Source organism: Scyliorhinus torazame, chromosome 19, assembly GCF_047496885.1.
Source record: "Scyliorhinus torazame isolate Kashiwa2021f chromosome 19, sScyTor2.1, whole genome shotgun sequence".
In the NCBI taxonomy this organism is placed as follows: domain Eukaryota; kingdom Metazoa; phylum Chordata; class Chondrichthyes; order Carcharhiniformes; family Scyliorhinidae; genus Scyliorhinus; species Scyliorhinus torazame.
The window spans coordinates 98,747,010-98,767,119 of record NC_092725.1 but is presented as its reverse complement, the minus strand read 5'-3'; the positions used below and the strand labels follow the sequence as shown (position 1 = coordinate 98,767,119).

The 20,110-nt window shown below is 45.9% G+C and overlaps 1 protein-coding gene across 3 annotated transcripts in view; it reads left to right on the top strand.

Moving 5' to 3' along the window:
* Positions 1-20,110, top strand: part of cry1b (cryptochrome circadian regulator 1b) — a 125,569-nt gene that overhangs the window by 34,335 nt on the left and 71,124 nt on the right. The window contains exons 1-2 of one of the 3 annotated variants that reach the window (XM_072484896.1): positions 16,956-17,028; positions 19,084-19,191. In XM_072484896.1, coding sequence (XP_072340997.1) covers positions 19,169-19,191 — 23 coding nt within the window. In that variant the 5' untranslated portion in view covers positions 16,956-17,028; positions 19,084-19,168. Of the gene's footprint in view, positions 1-16,955; positions 17,029-18,462; positions 18,699-19,083; positions 19,192-20,110 lie in introns of those variants that run through there. The other 2 variants (XM_072484895.1, XM_072484894.1) reach the window with 2 other exon arrangements.

Below are 20,110 nucleotides of genomic sequence, written 5' to 3'. Positions count from 1 at the left end.
TGTACCACCCATTCCGCAAGGCCATTGAACTATGGCTATAGGAGGCTACTCGTGACATGCTCAAAGTCCCATGTGGGTGCAAAGTTTCTCAATTCATTGGAGACAAATTGGCGAATGTCACGAGTCTCTGAGGCTTGCCATGAGTGGCGAAGTGTTGCTAGAGCTTGATGATGACTATTTTACTTGTCACATTTGGCAGATAATCAAGTTCAAACCACCCGGAATACGAGTCAACTAAGACTGTATTTTGTTTACCATTCCATTTGAAGTTGTCAGCTGGTGTGGATCATCATGGGAGTTCCAGGACCTCATGTGGTTGCAGCAGTTCTTTTGCTTGATGCGGCTTGAGTGCATTGCATGGTGCATATTTGAAGACTCCCCTTTCCATGTCTGCATACATAGAGGGCCAGTATATGATTCCTTGGTGAAGTTGCTGGGTGTCATACATCTGAAGAGTAGTAGGGATGTCAAATCGCTGGCCACACATTATCAGTTTGTCTTGTATGGTTAATTCATCTCTGATTGCAAAGAGTGTGTGGAGCTTGTGGGGAAGCTCCCTTGAGAACTCAAGCCAACCCCTCAGGATGATGTTGTGCAGTTGTCTGCATGTGATGTCCGCCTGCTTGTAAGGCGTCTTTGAATCTACAAGAGGATAGCACCTCCATTGTCATGATGTCAATGTCTTCCTCATGATCTGCCTTGTCTGTAGTGGGTAGGAAGGCTCTGGAAAGGGCATCAGCCAAGGACAGCTCCTTGTCATGTTTGTAGACGACACTTGAGATTGTAGTGTTGTACCTTTAGCATCAGTCGTGCAGACACAATGTAGAGAGGCTTTTTTTAGGGTAGTTATGAGTGGTTCAACAGCTGCAGGACAGCCATATACAAAGTCACAAAGTTTCTGACAGGCGAAGACTAGAGCGAGGAGTTCCTTTTTGACCTGTGCATAACGAGGCTGAGTGTCAGTGAGGGCCCTTGATTAAAATCTGCTGCTCTGGACGCAGATTGCCACAAGTCCGTACTGGGAGACATCTGTCGATATGAGTACAGGTGCTCGAACGTCAAAGTACTGTAGCACCAGTGGGGCTGCGAATGCCTGTTTGAGTCTGTTGAAGACCGCTGTGATGCCCCTGCCAGTACTATTTGACATCCTGGTGGAGGAGCTGATAAAGGGGTCTAGTGATCTCACTGTAACAAGGGATGAACTTAGAAAGTTAATTTGTCCTACCAAGGAAGCGTTGTAAAGCGTGCTTGTCCATGAAGATTGCCATCTGTCATATAACCATTGTCTTGTCTGGATCGGGCTTCACACCATCAGATGTAAGTGACCCACAAAGGGAACGTGGTTGACCCAGAATTTGGCTTTAGCGGGGTTGAGCTTTAGCTGTATGGTATTGACTCTATCAAGGATGAGACAAAGACGTGCATCATGTCCTTCCATAGTCCGACCCCAAATCAGGATTGCATCAGCAATGATTTCGTAGGGTTAGCTTGTAAAGAGTTGCTCCATGCACCGCTGGAAGACCTCGCTGCCGGTGAGATCCTATAGAGCATACGAAGAAAACAATATCTGCCGACCAGAGACATGAATGTGTTAAGTTTCAAGTATTTTTCATCGAGTGGGATTTGCTACAACCCACATAGTGTACCCAGGATGTTGGAAACCTTGGCATTGGACATGTCTGCTATCACTTGTTCCACTGTATTCATTGTGTGATGAGGCTTGAGCAGCGCTTGTTTATTTAAGTGCCCTGGGTCAATGTAAATACTGACTGTACCATCTTTCTTTACTTGGCTACCATTGCTGAAACCCATTCTGGGGCCTCGTCTATGGGAATTATGACACCCAGTGTCATCATCCAATGCAGCTCATTGACTACTTTCTACTTCATAGCTCTTCCCGGAGCGCAAATTGTTGGTGGTACTGAGTCATATAGTGATGTGTGGTATAGTACTGGTAGCTTACCAATGACATTGCAGTTGAATAGGTCTTTGTACTCTACCATTTCTGGGTGTGACAGAGCATGTACCTCTGGACCAAGTTGGATGAGTCCCAGTGTGGTGCTGTCCTGAAGACCTTCAGTGGCCTTATGTTTTGGTCATCTATATGAAACTTGAAGTATCCTGTGTGTAATGGAGAATGGCCACATCTTCAGTGTGGATGGTTTGTCTGCCATGAGGTCCACCTGACCTGGTGCTGCGTTTGGGTCTGGTTCCCGTAGCATTCAGCTGGGTAATAAGTTACACTTTGCTTCAATGTCAATCTTTACCTTCTCTTTTGCGTTGCTGCAAATCATTTTCAGGGTGGTGATGATCTCACCCTTTTCTGTGACAGTGTCAGCACCCTCACAATAGAGTGTTGTTAGAGGCTCAGTGGTTTGGTTGCTCTGGCTAAACTCAAGTTTGTTCACCTTGCTGACACTGCTAACATTGGAGGACTAACCAGCTGCAATGTGGCTGGCGGCACAGGAAGGCTGCTGTCATTTTGATCTGCAGCATTTTGCAAAATGGTTATATTTGTCTCATTTATTGCAGTAATTACCAAATGCCAAACATGTTGTTCTGAGGGTGATGGCGCAGTTGGAGCAGGGTGTGCCCTGTACAACAACAAATGATTTTTCCTGCCTAATCTTCTTGTTGTTTCTTTCAGTCTGTTCGTTGAACATGCAGATGCTAATGGCTGTTTTCAGTGTTAAATCTTTCTATCACAGCAGCTGATCACTGTGGACCAGACTATTCGATCCCTGGCTTAACTCATTTGTAAAGGTGTCAAACACATTTTTTTGCTTAGATTTTATGGTTTTATTGTATATGATTTACCGGGTATGATTTTATTGATTCATCAAACCGTTGGTTTGTAGTGTTCAATGTGTACGTGTCGAGCATTACATTCTTCACTGGCAGGCAAATGTTTTCAAAATGTTTAAAGATTTTGGGGTCCTCTTTCTCCTCCATTTAAAAGACAAACAATTCAAATGGCTTGACAGCCCACTAGTTTTAGTAAGGTGTAACTTGTACCTTTTTTGATTTGTCCAATGATCCAGCACCGCAATATATATATGCCACTCCTTTTCAAACTTGGTCGTTATCTGCAATGTTTTTATTGATCATGAGCAGGTCACTTGTGCCATACTGCTAACTTCTGATACCATCTACCGCTGTAGAGGGCGGAAAGGAGGTTTCGGTACCTGGGGATCCAAGTAGCTAGGAGTTGGGGGGCCCTGCATAAGCTCAATTTGATGTGGTTGGTGGAGCAGATGAAGGAGGATTTTAAAAGATGGGATATGCTGTCACTCTAACTAGCGGGTAGGGTGCAGTCGATCAAAATGATGGTCCTTCCGAGGTTTCTCTTTGTGTTCCAGTGCCTTCCCATTTTGATCCCCAAGGCCTTTTTCAAATGGGTAAGCAGGAGCAGCATGGGATTTGTGTGGGCGAATAAGACTCCGAGGGTAAAGAGGGTGTTTCTGGAGCATAGCAGGGACAGGGGAGAGCTGGCGTTGCCAAATCTATGTGGCTATTATTGGGCAGCCAATATGGCGATGATCCGTAAGTGGGTAATGGAGGGAGAGGGGGCAGCGTGGAAGAGGCTAGAGATGGCGTCCTGTGTGGGCACGAGCCTGAGGGTGTTGGTTGTTAGATGTTTTAGTTGCTGTGAAATGAAGAGTCTAAAGTTCTTGTTCCTTTTCACCAAACACCATTTATTTCACTTCCACAGCCTCTGCACAAAACTCTTAACACACCACCTGACAGAGGCCACCTGAAGCCCCTTTACATATCAGTGTCAATTAAAGGATACTTAACATAAATGAGACAACTAATTGCAATGTCTCTTAACCCATTACTTAACAGTCTCCCCTTCCTTGGAAAAAAAATAATTAGGTGAAAATAAAATTTCAAGAAACTCAAAAACACACACATGGGGCGAAATTCTCCGGAGAAGGCGAGATGTCCGCCGACTGGCGCCCAAAACGGCGCAAATCAGTCGGGCATCGCGCCGCCCCAAAGGTGCGGAATGCTCCGCATCTTTGGGGGCCGAGCCCCAACCTTAAGGGGCTAGGCCCGCGCCGGATGAATTTCCGCCCCGCCAGCTGGCGGAAAAGGCCTTTGGTGCCCCGCCAGCTGGCGCGGAAATGACATCCCCGGGCAGCGCATGCGCGGGAGCGTCAACGGCTGCTGACAGTTTCCCACGCATGCGCTGTGGAGGGAGTCTCTTCCGCCTCCGCCATGGTGGAGATCATGGCGAAGGCGGAAGGGAAAGAGTGCCCCCATGGCACAGGCCCGCCCGCAAATCGGTGGGCCCCGATCGCGGGCCAGGCCACCGTGGGGGCACCCCTCGGGGCCAGATCGCCCCGCGCCCCCCCCAGGACCGCGGAGCCCGCCCGCGCCGCCTTGTCCCGCCGGTAAAGTAGGTGGTTTAATCTACGCCGGCGGGACAGGCATTTTAGCAGCGGGACTTCGGCCCATCTGGGCCCATTGGGGAGCCCGCCAACCGGCGCGGCGCGATTCCCGCCCCCGCCAAATATCCGGTGGTGGAGAATTCGGCAACCGGCGGGGGCGGGTTTCACACCAGCCCCCGGCGATTCTCCGACCCGGCGGGGGGTTCGGAGAATCTCGCCCACTATGTTCCCCCCCTTTTTTTTGGTTTGGACGATAAAGGAAAAAAAAGTCACAGAAACAAGCGCCCTTCATTAACAATATCCAAAAGTTTCTGTGAACTCGCCCCTCTTTTCGTAAAACAGTCTGACAGTTGATAGCTCCTGTCGACCCATTTAATTTTCGTTATTTCTCCTCTGTCCAACATATGCTTCAAACTTGCGATGTCTATCCGTAACCTCTTTTCATTGACACTTTTTGTAGAGTGCACATTTTCCCACAGGGATTTATTGTCAATGTGACAGTCAATAGGTATATTACCCAAATCCCCTAATCCCAAAATTTCTGTCAATATCATACTTATATAAAAAGCCATATCCACCGCCTCTACAAGGCTTAATGTCTCAGCAGCCAAAGTGCTTTTTGCCACTCTCCTTATTTTCTTTGTTTCCCACACAAGTGGACAACATTTACCATTGTTCCCCAAAAGGAAAATTATAAAACCTCCTGCGCTTGAAACCCCATCACATAAATTTGCGCAGGACGTATCACAAAAACTATGAGTTTCAAGTGCTTAAGGTCACCTAAAACCGGGAACTTCAAAACACACTCCTGCATTTTTAGTTTGGCCAAACGCTTTATTTGCTCTTATTATGTCTTCCACTTTGGGATCATTCATTTTTGTACTCAACTCTAAGACATCAAAACTCACGTCCGGTCTAGTCTGTCTACCTAACCAGTTCAGTTGCCCAATTAAACTTCGTAGTTGCTCTTTTTCTATCTTTGAAACTATTGCGTCTTTTTGTGAAACTCGGCCACGACTAATTGCTATTTGGGTGATGCTTTCCAAATACGATTGCTGACGGAAAGTTGCCCCTAACTTAGTCTGTCCAATTTCCAGTCCAATATATTTAAATGCACCGGAAGCCTGACTTCCAACCCTGAATTCTTTCCTCAAACCAGAGATTACAATAGCTTCAAAATCACTAGTCCCATCCCACAAAAAATCATCGACATGCATCATAAAAATGCCAGAAAGATTCCTTTATAGTGCCAGTAAAACATTGCAGGATCTGCTTTCAACTGGCAGCAGCCTAACTTTAACAAGACTGACCTTACCGAAAAATACCAGACTCTAGATGCGTCATTTAATCTAAAGACACATTTGTTCAACTTCCAGAGTACCCCTTCTTTATGAGGACGGAGAAAAATGTCTCTCTGTAGCTAATGCCCCTGCAAAAAGGCAGCTTTTATATCTATAGATTTGCATTCCCATGCCTTTGTGGCTAATAGAGCCAAGAAGATCTTTAAAATAACCTTTCCTGCTTAGGTGAATCTACCCTTAAATCCTGATCTTCTAAGTTTTCTTCAAATTCCCTTGCCACGAGCCTGGCCTTTGCCTTATAAGTTCCATCCGGAAAAACCTTTTCCGTACAAATCCATCTGTGGGATAGAGCTCTTTGTCCCCTATCCGGTACTTCCGTGTATACCCCAAATTCACTCCAACTATGCAATTCTTGCTGTTTAGCTTCATTAATAACTTTTTCATCTAATTTATTTGAAGCCACCAAAATCTCACGTGCATGTGGGCGTCTACTCCTATTAGTACTCGTAGTCTTACTCATGTTCCGAGGTCTTGACAAACTACGTCCCCTCTCCCGCCTGGTATCTTGTTCTGTACTGCTACTGCTTGATCTTTCCCTTCTGCTGTGGGATGTCCTTTCAATAGTTCTCGACCTTTTCCTGCAGACCTGTTCACTATCCGATGTATTATCTGAACTGGCACTGCGTTTCTGTGCCCTCCATTTTTGAACTTCGTTTTCCCAATCTGTTGTCTTGACTCCTTCCCCTGAATGCTGTACATTCAACCAATGTTTATACTTTCCAGTGGCCTTCCCTGCTCTACTAATAACAGTTGCATCCTTCCATTGACTAGACCCTTCAGGCAAGTATGTCACTTTTGTACCAACATTTGGCTGTTGCCCTTTCGGAAAAATGGCCTGTTTTAATTCACCAGAAGTGTTGTGTTCCTCCACAGAAATCCTATCTATATCGGTTAATTGGTCCTCATAGTTCTGTAACACATGCGTACCAGATGACTCTGGTTCCTCGTCATGTCTGTCTGCTCAGTCTAAATTTGAAAATTTGTAATCTATACCCATTATCCTTGATGAATGGACCCTAAAAGTTTGATTACCATGTTGCAAAATAATTGTTTTGCCATCTATGCCTATGATCTTCCCTGGGCCTTTCCATTCATTAGAATTGTCTCTCTTATGGTATACCATGCCTCCTTGCTGAAAAACGACATTTGATGGCCGTACGTTATGTCTTAAAGCTCTGCGAATTCTTTCAGAGACTTCTGGTTCCAAAAAAGCTTTTCTACTGCTATGTAATGCATTTAAATGTTCAGCAAAACCAGAGCTAATTGTAGTCCTCTCCCAAGATGGAGGCTGGTCATCCAAAATGGACGGAATTTTAGGATTTCTACCAAACACTAATTGATAAGGACTATAGCCCCCAACCATCTGCAATGAATTCTTTGCATGTACTGCCCATGCTAAAGCTGAATTTTAGCCTGCAATTTGGTCGATCTGCCAAAATTTTCCGAAGCATGTCATCAATGACAGCATGATTTCTTTCACAGACACCATTACTAAATGGGCTTTCTGCAGCTGTATTCATAACTCTGATATTCATGTTTTCACACATATCCCTTAACTCATCATTAGCAAATTCTCCCCCATTGTCCATAAGAAATTTTGCCGGTGGACCCATTTTTCCTATCCACCTTTCCACGATTTGATCCAGAATTACACTCTTTTCTTTAGCTCGTACAATCGTTGATTGACGAAATCTGGTTGCTAAATCTACAAAATGCAAAATAAATATATTATTTGCTTTATCCCAGATCTTAAGGTCCATGGCCACAATGTCGTTAAAATCCCTGGCCAAAGGTAGGGTTACTATCGGTCGTGCTGGTGTCCTTCTGTACTTCCTACAAACTTCACAGCGGTCACCAACCTTTTCTATCAGTTTAGTAGAGTCGTCATCCCTTACCCCTGCATCCTTTAATAAAATTTTCAGCCTCCGAGGAGACGGATGTGCAAATTGCCTATGCAGTTTTAATCCTACAAGTTTTTTATCAGCTAAAGTCCCATTTTCAACTGCCATTAACACATCCTTAACTCTTCTTGAAAAATTATTTGTCAGTAATGGAATACAATAGTGTCCCGACTGTGTAAATTGTAAGTCCACCGTCTTTCCAAAAACTTTTGCCTTATCCTGTTCCATATCCAGTTTCATGTGTGCTTTCTTCATCGATGGTCTGCTCAGAAGCAAAGGTATCTCACTTGATACAACATCCGTGCTAATGAAATGATTCACTCCGGCAATATTGCAAGGGATCACCACTCTTTTCAGCGACTTCAGAGTATTATCATCCCCAAACCTGAAACTTGTGGAACTTTCAAATTCCTTAACCTTGTTACGATTTTCAGCATTCAAAGAATCCAGGTAACGTTTTAACCAGTCAATTCCACACACAGTAGATGTGCAGCCACTGTCCAATACAGCACAGTTGAAGGATTCTGCAACCAACACCCTCATTACCGGCGTAAAACTGCTTGTCAATAGGACAATGCCTTCTTTCTGGTCACTATCTTTTTCCTCTTCTGACTCTTCCGTGTCATGTGTTGCTTCAAACACTCTATCATAACGAGTTGGACAGTTGAAAGCATAATGGTATTGAGAGTCACATCGAAAACATCGATTTATCATGCCCCGTGCATTTCTGGGGTTCATCTTCCTATTGTAGGTTCTAACTGGGTTTCTGTCTTCATAATTTCCTTGTCTCGGTCTCCGTCTATAGTCTTGAGCCCTGTTCGTAGCCATACGATTTCACCATCCTGTTACTAGTGTATCTTCCATATTCTGCCTTATTGCAGGCTGACCTATTTGGGTCATCAGAGCCATCGGAATCGAATGTTTCCCCAGAAACTTTTGTAAAGCTTTTGTCATCTGTTCGAATAAGGTATCCTTATCAGTAAACTGAACTCCTGTCAAAACCAGGAGCCTATCCATGTTGCTCACTCTAGCACAGTCAAGTAATTTAAAGGCCAACACAGACTGTGGAAATTCCAGATTGTGTTTCTGCAGCCTTTTATATAGTCTGCCAAATTCCATTATATAGTCTTCCATGGAGATATCCTCCATTTTCCGGAACTTATCAAAATCCGACCATGCTTCATACGCACTTAACAAGTCATCTTTCTTATAAATCTTATCCATATAATGTAATAAAGTCTCCAGACCTTCTTCTGAGTCTAACTCTTCCAATTCCAGCTCAGAAAGCACTTTGTTTCGGATTTTACTGCCATATGGTAGAGAAAGAGCCAATGCCATATCTTGTTTTCTTTTTCCCAAAGCAATTACTTTAGTCCACATAACTACTGCACTTCTCCATTGGTCATACGATTCCCTTTCAGAAAATAAGGGAGGATAGTCATATCCAGCCATCTTTATCCTGGGTTCAGCCATGTATCTATTTTTTTTTCTCACTCACTCCTTGGTTTGATCAGGAAAAGTTGTATCTTTCAAACCTTCACATTTGCACAGCAACCATCCTCTGCTACCAATTGTTAGACGTTTTAGTTGCTGTGAAATGAAGAGTCTAAAGTTCTTGTTCCTTTTCACCAAACACCATTTATTTCACTTCCACAGCCTCTGCACAAAACTCTTAACAACACACCACCTGGCAGAGGCCACCTGAAGCCCCTTTACATATCAGTGTCAATTAAAGGATACTTAACATAAATGAGACAACTAATTGCAATGTCTCTTAACCCATTACTTAACACTGGTGACGGCACCGCTGCCGCTCTCGCCGACAAGGTACACCACGAGTCGGGTGGTGGCGGCGACGCTGAAGATCTGGGGGGCAGTGGAGGCGACATAGGGGCAAGGTGGGAGCCTCGGTTTGGTCCCCGATTTGGGAGAATCATCGGTTCGTCCCGGGAAGGATGGATGGGGGCTTTCGGAGCTGGCATCGGGCAGGGATCAGAAGAATGGGGGACCTGTTCATTGATGAGACGTTTGCGAGCCTAGGGGTGCTGGAGGAGAAGTTTGGGCTACCCCTGTGAAACGCTTTCAGGTACATGCAAGTGAGGGCGTTTGTGAGGCGGCAGGTGAGGGAATTCCCATTGCTTCCGGCACGTGGGATTCAGGACAGGGTGATTTCGGGTGTATGGGTTGGAGAAGGCAAGGTTTCGGCGATTTACCAGGAGCTGCAGGAAGAGGAGGAGGCCTCGGTGGAGGAGTTAAAGGGCAGGTGGGAGGAGGAGCTTGGGAAGGAGATAGATGAGGGTCTGTGGGCTGTTGCCCTGAGTAGAGTTAACTCTTCTTGCGCCAGGCTCAGCCTAATACAGTTTAAATGTACTCGTAGAGCGCATATGACAGGGGCGAGGTTGAGTAGGTTCTTTGGGGTGGAGGGCAGATGTGGGAGGTGCTCGGGGAGCCCAGCAAATCACGTCCATATGTTCTGGTCGTGCCCGGCGCTGGATGGGTTTTGGAGGGGTTTTGCGAGGACTATGTCCAAAGTAGTGAACTCCCGGGTCAAGCCGAACAGGGGATTAGCATTATTTGGGATATCGGACGAGCTGGGAGTGCAGGAGGCGAAAGAGGCCGGTATTCTGGCCTTTGCATCCCTAGTAGCCCGGCGGAGAATTTTGTTACTGTGGAAAGATGCAAAGCCCCCAAGTGTGGAAGCCTGGATCAATGAAATGGCAGGGTTCATCAAGCTGGAGAGGATAAAATTTGCCTTGTGCAAGGGTTCTCCAGGCGGTGGCAACCGTTCCTAGACTATCTCGCGGAGCGTTAGGAGGAGGTCAGCAGCAGCCCAGGGGCTGGGGGGTTCTTTTGGGGTGGCATTTGAGTTAAGGTGTTTTTTTTCCCCTATTTGTGTTTTCTACTGTTATATGGGGGGTTATTGTATTTGCGGGAAATCCAATGTATAATTTCTGCTTGTTGTGTTTTGTTTTCTTGTTGGGGGCGGGGGCGGGGGGGGGGGGGGGGGGTGGGGGCGTGGGCGGGGGGGGGGGGGGTTGAAAATTTGTTGGAAAATTTGAATAAATATTTAAAAAACTTCTTATACCATGTGGAAGTGCTGGCTTCCAATGACTGACGGCCAAGGAGATATAATTTGCGCACGAGCTGCACAGCTTTTACATGTTTCTACTCTCCATTTGCTCCAGGGAGAACTCCTGTGCTTTCAACACGTCAGCCTTTAAATAGCCATGTCATCACTTGATCTACAATGGCAATGTTACTGTCCGAGAAATTTTTTATTTAATTCGGTTTTACATTTGGTCATTGGTGGGCTTTGAATCTGTAACTTCTGGACTGTTGAGCAACAGACTCTAGAACTTTATTCTGTGCTGGTGGTCTTCACTGAGGGTGTTCTGCATATTGTGCCACAGGATCTTTCAAATGAAACCAAAGTACAAGGACTTCTGTTTCACAATGCAAACCCCCTTCACTGGATCAGTGGCAGGCTGAGCACTTGCAGACCATGCCGCTATTACATATAGCCTCACAACACAACTGCTGCCCAATTAGAATGATGCTCACATATTTACATTGATCGTGGAGCAAGATAAATTCAGTCCCCAATGAACATAGGTGACTGCGTTCCTTCTGAGTCTTGTGTGATGTGTGTCAAGGTTACAGACACTGACTGCCATGACATTTAGAGAAGCCTGTGTGCAGGAAAGAATAAGCAGCGCTATAGCCTGTGTCCTCCTCATGTAGACATAAAAGATCCCATAGTACTATTTTGAAGAAGAGCAGGTGTTCTGGCCAAATTTATCCTTCAGCCAACATTATTAAAACAGATCTGATCATTATCTATTTGTTGTTTGTGTGACTTTGCGCCAAGTGACAGGCGCATTTAAAAAAAACTTGTTGATGGATTGAAGAATGTTCGTGGCAAACACAGCATTGATTCCTGCCTCAGGATTTGGAACAGTTTCCCAGAAAAGCAAAACTTTTAACTCCTTCGCAATGTGGTGAGGAACTGTAGGATTTTGCACTAAAATGAGCAGGATGACATTTCTCACGTGATATAAAACAAATCTCAGCCTCCTACCCCACCTAGTGCTTTCTTGCTGCAAGATAAGTCGAACATGAGCAGGATTGAAGGATAATGTTCGAGGAGGCTTTTACAGGCAGGCGAGGCAATAGCAGAGCAGCTTATTCCAGGAAACAGGTTAAAGTGGCTTCAGTTTTCATTCGTCTCTGTGTATATTGGGACAGCATCTACAATATTCCTATATTAATTTCATTCAGTAACAAGCTGGAGAGAGTAAACAGAAAGTGAAAAACTTGAGCCTCATCTATTTCTTACCTTGCTCCTCAGGTTTTGAAAGGCACTGTATAAAGTAGGTTAAAAACAAAATAAAAATTTACACTTGATTGGACACAGGAACGCACGGCTCTCACAGTCAAATGTTGTGAGCAATCACTTCACGGACCCTTGCTTTATGTGCATATCACGTCAATCATACTGGGCGGAAAAAAAGCTACGCAGATGGAAACCAGGGGACTGTGGCAACTCTGCACGTGGGTATCAGTCAACAAAATGTCTCATGGGCCGCACTCAGAATCCTGATGGGCAGCAGTGGCCCCTGGCCGCAGGTTGACCACCACTGGCCCAGATCTTAATGCTGAGCTGCTACGGTCTTAATGCTCGTTGACAGCATTCAATGATGGAGTTCAAGGGAGTTTCTCAAGGGCAATGCCAGTCAGAACACTGACACTTGGCTCGGATGTAACCATGTGATCACTTTGAACTCTGGCACTAACCGTAGATTTTGTTGGCTGCCATTGGCACTGCAAGGTTGCTGTTAATCACAACTGAAAGCTGCTGCTCAGCTTCAGTCTCAATGTTGTGACAGCATCTGCTGCCTCACACTCCAGGGACGAAGTTTGATTCCGACCTCAGGAGACTGTCTGTGTGGATTGTGCACCTTCTCCAAGTGTCTGTGTGGTTTCCTCCGGGTGCTCCTGTTTCCTCCCACAGTCCAAAGGTGTGGAGGTTTGGTGGGTTGGCAGTGCTAAATTGCCATTTAGTGTCCAAAAGGTTAAGGGGAGCTACTGGGTTACAGGGATAAGGGTGTGGGCCTAGGTAGGGTGCTCTTTCGGAGGCCTGGCACAGACCCAATGGGACGAATGGCCTCCGTCAGCACTGGAGGGATTCTATTTTTCACACAGCAAGATCCCACCACCAAACCGAAGACAAATGAATGTTGTTGGTGACATTGGATGGGTAGGGTGTAAATCAGTAGGGTAGGGTGATCAGAACACCGGAAGAACTCCCATGCTCAACAACTTGTATCTATATAGCTCGTGCTTAATAATAATAATCCTTTTATCATCACTAGTAGGCTTACATTAACACTGCAATGAAGTTACTATGAAAATCCCCTAGTCGCCACATTCCGGCGCCTGTTCGGGTACACTGAGGGAGAATTCAGAATGTCCAAATTACCTAACAGCATGTCTTTCGGGACTTGTGGGAGGAAACCAGTGCACCCGGAGGAAACCCACGCAGACACGGAGATAACGTGCAGACTCCACACAGTGACCCAAGTCGGGAATCAAACCTGGGACCCTGGAACTGTGAAGCAACAGTGCCAACCACCGTGCTGCCCAATACCAATGCACTTCACAAGGACATTGTCAAATAAAATATCAAGGCAAACAAGGAAATATTAGGGTGGATAATGAAACGTTTCGTTAAAAGATGTATTTAGGGAGGGAATTTCAGAGTCACCACCCGCGAAATCACTCCCGTCACTCCCTTCTAATACCCTTCCAGTGCCGGGCACGCCCAAAACATATGTGCGTGGTTTGCCGGGCTCCCGCCACACCTCCCACATTTGTCCTCCACTCCAAAGAACCTGCTCAATCTTGCTCCCGTTATGTGTGCTCTATGTAGCACCTTAAATTGAATCAGGCTAAGCCTGGCGCATGAGGAAGAGGAATTTACCCTGCTTAGGGCATCAGCCCACATACCCTCCTCTATCTCCTCCCCTAGTTCTTCTTCCCACTTTCCTTTTAGTTCGCCCACCGACTCCTCCCCCTCTTCCCTCATCTCTCGGTAAATCTCTGACACCTTGCACTCTCCGACCCACACCCCTGAAAGCACCCTGTCCTGTATCCCCTGTGTCGGGAGCAACGGAAATTCCCTCACCTGTTGTCTACTAAACGCCCTCACCTGCATATATCTCAAGAAATTTCCCCGGGGCAACTTATACTTTTCCTCCAATGCTCCCAAGCTCGCAAAAGTCCCATCTATAAATAAATCTCCCACCCTCCTAATTCCCAACTGGTACCAGCTCTGAAATCCACCATCCATTCTTCCTGGGGCGAACCTATGGTTGTTCCTGATTGGGGACCCCACCAGGGCTCCCCGCACCCCTCTCTGTCGCCTCCACTGTCCCCAGATATTCAATGTTGCCGCCACCACCGGGTTCATGGTAAACTTTTTAGGTGAGATCGGTCGCGGCGCCGTCACCAGCGCCTCTAAACTCGTCCCTTTACAGGACTTTCTCTCCAGTCTTTTCCACGCCGCTCCCTCACCCTCCATCATCCATTTACGTATCATTGCCACATTGGCGGCCCAATAGTAATCGCCCAAGTTCGGTAGTGCCAATCCTCCTCTGTCCCTACTACGCTGAAGGAACCCCCTCCTTACTCTCGGAACTTTCCCTGCCCACACGAAGCTCGTGATGCTCCTGTCTATTTTATTAAAAAAGGTCTTGGTGATTAGTATAGGGAGACATTGAAATACAAATAAGAACCTCGGGAGGACCATCATCTTAATTGCTTGCACCCTGCCCGCCAGCGATAGAGGCTGCATGTCCCACCTCTTGAAGTCCTCCTCCATTTGTTCTACCAACCGTGTCAGATTAAGTCTGTGCAAGGTTCCCCAGCTCCTAGCGATCTGAATCCCCAGGTATCGGAAGTTTCTTTCCACTTTCCTTAGAGGCAAGCCTTCTATAATGGTGGTATCCATGTCGATGATCTGGCACGTCTTGCAGAGATTGCCATGGCAGGGTTGTGTGGTGTCGTGGTCACTGTTCTGAAGACTGGGTAGTTTGCTGCAAACAATGGTTTGTTTGAGGTTGCGCGGTTGTTTGAAGGCAAGTAGTGGGGGTGTGGGGATGACCTTGGCAAGATGTTCATCTTCATCAATGACGTGTTGAAGGCTGTGAAGAAGATGTCGTAGTTTCTCCGCTCCGGGGAAGTACTGGATGACGAAGGGTATTCTGTCGGTTGTGTCCCGTGTTTGTCTTCTGAGGAGGTCGGTGCGGTTTTCCGCTGTGGTGCATTGGAACTGTTGATCGATGAGTCGAGTGTCATATCCCGTTCGTACGAGGGCATCTTTCAACGTCTGTAGATGTCTGTTACGCTCCTCCTCGTCTGAGCAGATCCTGTGTATACGGAGAGCTTGTCCATAGGAGATGGCTTCTTTAATGTGTTTAGGGTGGAAGCTGGAGAAGTGGAGCATCGTGAGGTTATCCGTGGGTTTGCGGTAAAGCGAAGTGCGGAGGTGACCGTCCTTGATGGAGACGAGTGTGTCCAAGAATGCAACTGATTTTGGAGAGTAGTCCATGGTGAGTCTGATGGTTGGATGGAACTTATTAATGTCATTGTGCAGTCGTTTCAGTGATTCTTCGCCGTGGGTCCAAAGGAAAAAAATGTCATCGATGTATCTGGTGTATAACGTCGGTTGAAGATCCTGTGCGGTGAGTAGGTCCTGTTCAAACTTGTGCATGAAGATGTTGGCGTATTGGGGTGCGAATTTGGTCCCCATGGCTGTTCCGTGCATCTGGATGAAGAACTTGTTGTCGAAGGTGAAGACGTGATCCAGAATGAAGCGGATGAGTTGCAGAATTGCGTCTGGAGATTGGCAGTTGTTGGTGTTGAGTACTGAGGCTGTTTGCGCAATGCCGCCGTCATGGGGGATGCTGGTGTAGATGGCCGAGACGTCCATTGTGACGAGGAATGTTCCTGGTTCAACTGGTCCATGGTTGCTGAGTTTCTGTAGGAAGTCCGTCGTGTCGCGACAGAAGCTGGGCGTACCTTGTACGATGGGTTTCAAGGTGCCCTCTATGTAGCCAGAGAGGTTCTCACACAGGGTCCCATTGCCTGAAATGATAGGGCGGCCTGGTGTGTTGGCCTTATGTATTTTCGGAAGGCAGTAGAGATCTCCAATGCGGGGAGTACGTGGGATGAGAGCACGTAGGGTGCTCTGAAGATCTGGATCCAAGGTCTTGATCAGTCTGTTAAGTTGGCGGATGTGTTCCTTGGTCGGATCTGCGGGTAACTGTCTGTAGTGTTCTTGGTTGTTCAGTTGTCAGTATACTTCTTTGCAGTAGTCCGTTCTGTTCAGTATGACAGTGGCCCCTCCTTTGTCTGCTGGTTTGATGACGATGCTGTGGTTGGTTTTGAGAGCGCGGATGGCATTGCGTTGTGCTTGGGTGACGTTCAGGGCTGTCTTGTGAAGGCGACTGATGAGTCTGGCATTGACACGACTCCTGACGGCTTGAGCATACATGTCAAGTCTAGGGCAGCGGCCTTCCGGAGGGGTCCAATTCGACTCTTTCCTCTTCGGTTGCCGCACCACAGATCTCTCTGTCGGCTGTTCCGGTTCATTGGTAGTCTGCTTGGGTTCGCTGTTGGCCTCTTGGGGTCTGTGGAAGAATGCCCGGAGTCTCATTCGCCTGATGAATTCCTCCGTGTCTGCCGCGAGACTGATGGGGTCCATTTTGGTGGTGGTGCAGAAATTGAGCCCTCTGCTGAGGACTTCGATTTCGTCTGGTTGAAGGGTGTAGTCTGACAAGTTGACAATAGACTTCCCCGTATTGTTTTCTGCTGTGGTACCGGGGGTGGCTTGGTTGCTGCTGGTGGTGATGCCGATTTTCTCAAGCTTTCTGTTCTTGGTGTGCATATAGGTGGCATAGTATTGTTGTCTCATCTGTTTGGCGGTGTTCCGCAGCTGGTCTGCTGCATCCTGAGCGCAAGTTGAGAATATGGCCTCTATCTTGGTTTCCAGGTTGCGTTGTCTGCTGTAGAGCTGGCGGACGAGGTGGTTGAGTGTGAGAGAGGTGCGCCGACAGAGTGTCTCAGCGTAGTCTGTGTTGTAGGTCGACTTGAGTGGGTTTGTGATCTGTAGCCCTTTCGGGATCTTGTCTGCTTTCTTGCATCTTTGTAGAAACTTAATGTCAGTGTCTTTATGCGCGATCTTCCTGGAGATCCTCTCCACTTTGAGCCGGCAGTTTGCAGTGTCGATGGTAGCCATGATGTGGAGATGCCGGCGTTGGACTGGGGTGAGCACAGTACGAAGTCTTACAACACCAGGTTAAAGTCCAACAGGTTTGTTTCGATGTCACTAGCTTTCGGAGCGCTGCTACTTCCTCAGGTGAATGAAGAGGTATGTCCTGAGGAAGGAGCAGCGCTCCGAAAACTATTAACCTAGATTTGGGGCAGCACGGTAGCATAGTGGTTAGCACAATTGCTTCACAGCTCCAGGGTCCCAGGTTTGATTCCCAGCTTGGGTCACTGTCTGTGCAGAGTCTGCACGTTCTCCCCGTGTGTGCGTGGGTTTCCTCCGGGTGCTCCGGTTTCCTCCCACAGTCCAAAGATGTGCAGGTAAGGTGGATTGGCTATGCTAAATTGCCCTTCATGTTGGGTGGGGTTACTGGGTTATGGGGATAGGGTGGAGGTGTGGGCTTGGGTAGGATGCTCTTTCCAAGAGCCGGTGCAGACTCGATGGGACGAATGGCCTCCTTCTGCACCGTAACTTCTATGAAATCCATCCTTCAATATCTTTGATTTGGTAAAGCGAAATGGTCAAAGAAAAGTATTTTAAAACTTTTTAAATGTCCTAATGATTTTACTCCAGGGTTCCCCACAAAGGTGCCCTGGGGATTGATCTTCAATTCCTGGAGACACCAGGCCAATCCTGGAGTGTTGGCATCCCTATTGTCTCAATTTGTCCTGCCACCTTCAAAGATTTATGCGCATACTCCCCTAAGTATCTCCCTGTTCCTGTACCCCCATTAAAATCGCACCACTTCGTTTGGATTGTCTGTTTTCTGCCCCCCAAAATGCAGCACATCGTACTTCTTGTGGTGTTGAACTGCATGTGTCTGCCCATTTTGCCATCCCATGTTTTGTTACAATCTGCCCTTTATTAACTACATTTCCAAGTTTCTTACCATCCAAAAGCTTTGAAATTGTGCCCTGTAAACCCAAATCTAGGTTATTAGTGTCAGTGTATCAGTGCCTTCAACACTGACCTCTGGGGTGCATAATTTCCACAGGTCTGTATAGCACCATTCAGTATGTCCCTCAGTCACTTTCTATGCTGTCATTGCTGCTTTACTCCCATAGACTTCAATTGTGCAAAAAGGTCTATTACATGGTACTTTATTAAACACCTTTGACAGCCCACATACACAACATAAACTGTCCATTATTTAATGAGATCTCGGTTTTGTAGGACATTTTTCCTTTATCAAATCTTTGTTAGCTACAATTTATTAAACTTGTGCTGTCATGTGACAACTAATTTTGTTCCTGATGTTTTCTCAAAGTCTCCCTACCACAGAACGCCTGGTTTATTTGTTACCTGGTTTATATTCTGTTCTTTTTGAACAGTATTGTCTTAATATTTCAGGTCAATGATCTTTCAGTCCTGATACAAGATTATTAACATAAAATATTACCTTTTCCTCTCCCCACAGTTACTATCTGCAGGGCCTGCCGAGTATTTTCACTCTTTTTTTTGTTTTTGTTTCAGATGGACGGCATCTGCAGCATTTACCTTTTAGTTTTAAATGCTACATTGATCTTGGCCTGATGATTGATCTCGTGGTTGATCTGAGCTTCCAGGAATTTAATGAATGTTCTCGGTTGCTAGTTTCTACACTGTCATTTCGTTGAATATCTTTTTCACTGTGATATGGCTGGGATTAAGAGCCTTTTGAAGAATGAAATGACATATCACCGATTGATCTAAACTCATCGGATACAGAACAAATGTAAAGAATTTGGATGATACATTTATCCCATTTGTTATTGAATTGGTCAGTTGTCTAAAGGTCTCAATCATGTATTAATCATTACCAGCTGCTGTATTGTACACCATGTCCATTTACTAAAACACATTTCAAAACTGGTTTAATATTCCATTGGAGGCTTTGAGTCCTGTAAAAACAGCAATCAACACCAGAACACGATCTCACTGGGGTTGAAAACCAAATGTGAATGAATCCATGATTTCTAATCTACATGGAGCAGGAAGGAGGATTAGTTTCAAATATTGTGTAGAGGGATATGGTGTTAGTTTCAAACCTTTGTAGTGTGATCTCGTCGTTACTCTGTCAATAATGAGATATTCACATTGCTGTTTCTTTCTGCTCCCAGATTTCTGCTACAGTGTCTTGAAGATCTTGATACTAGTTTGCGGAATTAAATTCTCGCTTATTTGTTGTACGTGGACAACCAGCTGATGTCCTTCCCAGATTGTTTAAGGTGTGTATTTTGCATTTTTTGTATCAAAATGCAAAGGGTTTAAATGCTGCAATATTTTGTAATCATATACTCTGGTTAAAAAGCACTTGATCACTGCTGCCTCACAACGCCGAGGTCCCAGGTTCGCTCCCGGCTCTGGGTCACTGTGTGGAATTTGCACATTCTCCCCGTGTTTTCATCCCCACAACTCAAAGATGTGCAGAGTAGGTGGATTGGCCACGCTAAATTGCCCCTTAATTGGAAAAAAATTAATTGGGTACTCTAAAAAAAACTTTAAGTATTTGATTTTCTATCTCTGGCTCAGGTATAAAAATTGCACAATAACCTACATTATCTAATGATCTTGTTCAATCGAGACATTCAAGAGGGAATTAGATGATTGAATAGATACAAAGTGCAGGGGAAAAGGCATTAAGCCTTGAGGCTAGTTTGGAGAGCCGGTGCAGGCACAATGGGTCAAATAGCCTCCTTCTGAAAAATGAAAATCACTTATTGTCACAAGTAGGCTTCAATGAAGTTACTGTGAAAAGCCCCTAGTCGCCACATTCCGGCTCCTGTTCGGGGAGGCTATTACGGGAATTGAACCGTGCTGCTGGCCTGCCTTGGTCTGCTTTCAAAGCCAGCGATTTAGCCCTGTGCTAAACAGCCCCTGCGCCGTAATGATTCTGAGATTTTGAGACCTTTATGGAACAATCCACAGAAAAATAAACTAATGCTTTAGGCGACTCAAAATTCCAAATTATGCAAAACAACCTCCAGCCAGCTCTGAATTGCCAACTTTAAGTCAATACAGAAAACTGATCAGCTTCAATTAATGAAAGTGATTTCTGTAGGTACTATCAAAGGACCAAATGGTAACCAATTGCATAAGAAATCAGAAGCCTCATTGCAAATGTGATTTATCTCTGAAATATGTGAC